The following is a 3,610-nucleotide window of genomic DNA, read 5'->3' on the forward strand; positions in this document are numbered from 1 at the left end:
AGTGGCCAGTGATTCCTAGTCTATGCCTATAGGCAGCAGCCTCTAATGTGCTAGTGATGGCTGTTTAACAGTCTGATGGCCTTGAGATAGAAGCTGTTTTTCAGTCTCTCAGTCCCAGCTTTGATGCACCTGTACTGACATCGCCTTCTGGATGATAGCGGCGTGAACAGGCAGTGGCTTAGGTGGTTGATGTCCTTGATGATCTTTTTGGCATTCCTGTGACATTGGGTGCTGTAGGTGTCCTGGAGGGTGGGTAGTTTGCCCCCGGTAATGCGTTGGGCAGACCGCACCACCCTCTGGAGAGCCTTGCGGTTGTGGGCGGAGCAGTTGCCGTACCAGTCGGTGATACAGCCCAACAGGATGCTTTCTGTAAAAATATGTGAGGGTTTTAGGTGACAAGCCAAATTTCTTAAGCCTCCTGAGGTTGAAGAGGCTCTGTTGCGTCTTCTTCACCACACTGTCTGTGTGGGTGGTGTGTGTGGTGTGTGGTGTCAATGGTGTGTCAATGAGGAACTTGAATCTTTCCACCTTCTCCACTGCGGTACCGTCGATGTAGATAGGTGGGTGCACACTCTGCTGTTTCCTGTCCACGATCATCTGCTTTGTTTTTGACGTTGATTGAGAGGTTGTTTTCCAGGCACCACACTACCAGAGCCCTCACCTCCTCCCTGTAGGCTGTCTAGTCATCGTTGGTAATCAAGCCTACTACTGTTATGTCGTCTGCAAACTTGATGATTGAGTTGGAGGCGTGCTTGGCTACGCAGTCATGGGTGAACAGGGAGTACAGGAGGGGGCTGAGCACGCACCCTTGTGGGGCCCCAGTGTTGAGGATCAGCAGAGTGGAGGTGATGTTCCTAGAGACTTCTATAGAGCCTATATGTTCTTAGAATCATCTAGACTTCTAAAGAGCCTACATGCTCTTAGAATCATCTAGACTTCTATAGAGCCTAAATGTTCTAGAATCATCTAGACTTCTATAGKGTCTACATGCTCTTAGAATACATGTTCTAGAATCATCTAGTCTTCTATAGAGCCTACATGCTCTTAGAATCCTCTAGACTTCTATAGAGCCTACATGTTCTAGAATCATCTAGACTTCTATAGAGCCTACATGTTCTAGAATCATATAGACTTCTATAGAGCCTACATGCTCTTAGAATCCTCTAGGACTTCTATTAGAGCCTACATGTTCTAGAATCATCTAGACTTCTATAGAAGCCTACATGTTTCTAGAATCATTAGACTTCTTATAGAGCCTACATGTTCTAGAATCATCTAGACCTCTATAGAGCCTAATGTTCTAGAATCAGCTAGACTTCTATAGAGCCTACATGTTCTAGAATCATCTAGACCTTCTATAGAAGTCTACCATGCTCTTAGAATCAGAATCAAATTTATGACCAATTATGTAAGAAATCCAGGTAATTCCAAAGGGTTCACCTACTTGCCACTGTACTACCATACCCGTCCAAGGCACTTAAATTATTTGGTCTTGAACATTCACCATATGAATGGACACATACACAATCCATATCTGAACTGTCTCATGGATTAAAAATCCTCTTTATAACCTGTCTCCTCCCTTCATCTACACTGAGGGATCATAGCTTTCATCCCTGGATTCACCTGGTCAGTCATGAAAGAGGCAGGTGTTCTTAATGTTTGTATACTCAGTGTAGATATGACATGTTTAAATCAAATACTTGTGTTTATCACACGTAACCAGCAAGTGTGTACACACACACACTCTATCATGGATCTGTGATTTGACACCCTAAAAACAATTAGACAACCATTAGACCAACCATAACCTAGATCTGACATCTATTGACGTGAGAAATAATCCCTTTCGAGAGTAGATATTGTGGAGGAAATGAACGGCTGTACCCCGCCCTGTGTGTGTCTCTTCTAAAAGTGCTTAGTGTTAACATTCTTTTAGCCCAGCTGTCAGGGTCGATTTTCCCATATGCACAAAGGGCTCAAGGTTTGGTGTTTGGTACTAGGGCCATGCGTTTGACAGGGCAGAAAGGATCCTGTGGACTACACCCACAGCCTGGGAGACTCAGATAGCTATCATGGGACTAGGCAGCACAATGCTGGAATAAGTGCTGGGTTCATGCCTTTCAAACAGTTGGCATGTTTCACAATCAGCCCTCGACCCGTTTGGACCAGTTTCTGTGGGGTGGCCACCCTGGGACCAGTGTCTGTGGGTGGCCACCCTGGACCAGTCTGTGGGTGGCCACCCTGGACCAGTGTCTGTGGTCTGTCGGGTGGCCACCTGGGACCAGTTTCTGTGGGTGCCACCCTGGACCAGTGTCTGTGGGGGTGGCTGTGGCCTCGTGGAAAGACATGGACAGATAAATAGTTACCTAGTTAGTTCCTACAAGCTATGTCCCTTACTACAAGAATGTTTCTCACGTGTTCAAAATGGGTAAAAATGCCAATAGAATTACATTTTAGAATTAAACAGGCTCCTCCACCACCACCACCACACACACACACACACACACACACACACACACACACACACACACACACACACACACACACACACACACACACACACACACACACACACACACACACACACAACACACACACACACACAGATGCACACGACACACACAACACACACCCTTTAAGTGTTGGATGGTGTAGTCAGTCTTCAACGGGACCTTCATCTGGAACACCCGGCCCACCACAGCAGACGAGTCGGGGAATCCTGACACTCCTCCTGCTCCTACTTCAGCCTGATAGACTGCAGCCGCCACCGCTGCCTCCACCTCCTGGAAGTCTGACAGTATGGACGAGTGCATGGAGGCCTCCAGCTCCCCGGGTCCATCCAGCAGCATGTCCCCCATTACCTCAACCTGTCCCTGGACCATGGCTACCAGGAGAGCCAGTAGTAGTACCACACTGGTTCTCCTCCCCAGACCAGGCATCGCCGCTCCAGCCTCCTCCGCCGGTCGACATTCTCCTCTCTGTTTATTGCACATTCTGTGTCTTTTGTTAACTCTCTCTCTCTCTCTCTCACAAAGGAGGAAACCCACTGGAGAGGACAAGCATGCACCCCCAACCCCACACCGATGGACAAAGCTGATCCTCCCCGAGCCCACCTCCGCTTTTCTTTTCAATAAGGGCTCTTTCTCTCTCTGAGAGTCCCCTCTCCTTTTGTTTAGTGTTTTTCTCCTTGTCTCCTCTACTTTCCTCCTGTTTCCCCTGTTCTTTTGTCAGAGCCACTTCAGTGGTTTGTAGATCCCATTGTCAGGTCAGCCTTTGAGACCTGTAGAAAGAGAAGAAACAGGGATTCACTAGGATATGCTTTAAATACCAGCATACTTAAAACTGATAGACTGTTCAATATTTACAATCCTCAACTTAAAACTGTCGTAATTGTCTCTCTCTCAGGTTAGGTTAACTCTCTTTAGTCTACACAGATCTCAATGTCAATAACATTCCAGGCAACGATGTGCAAGCTTCTGTATCGTCAGGTCACAGGTGTGTAACAACATAATCATATTAACATTCAAATGGAAAGAAACAACTTTCAACTCAAGGAGGAGGGGAAGAGGGGAGGAGAGGAGGAGAAGAGGGGAGGACACAAAAAAGC

The 3,610-nt window shown here is 46.9% G+C and overlaps 1 protein-coding gene across 1 annotated transcript in view; it reads right to left on the reverse strand.

Annotated features, from left to right (window-relative positions):
- Positions 1-3,304, reverse strand: part of dag1 (dystroglycan 1) — a 24,169-nt gene extending 20,865 nt beyond the window's left edge. Inside the window, exon 1 of the mRNA XM_070438595.1 lies at positions 2,634-3,304. Within this exon, the coding sequence (XP_070294696.1) occupies positions 2,634-2,996 (363 nt within the window). The 5' untranslated portion in view covers positions 2,997-3,304. The remainder of the gene's footprint in view (positions 1-2,633) is intronic.
- Between the last annotated feature and the right edge of the window lie 306 nt (positions 3,305-3,610).

The sequence above is a fragment of the Salvelinus sp. IW2-2015 genome, unplaced genomic scaffold (genome assembly GCF_002910315.2).
Source record: "Salvelinus sp. IW2-2015 unplaced genomic scaffold, ASM291031v2 Un_scaffold1055, whole genome shotgun sequence".
NCBI classification, from domain to species: domain Eukaryota; kingdom Metazoa; phylum Chordata; class Actinopteri; order Salmoniformes; family Salmonidae; genus Salvelinus; species Salvelinus sp. IW2-2015.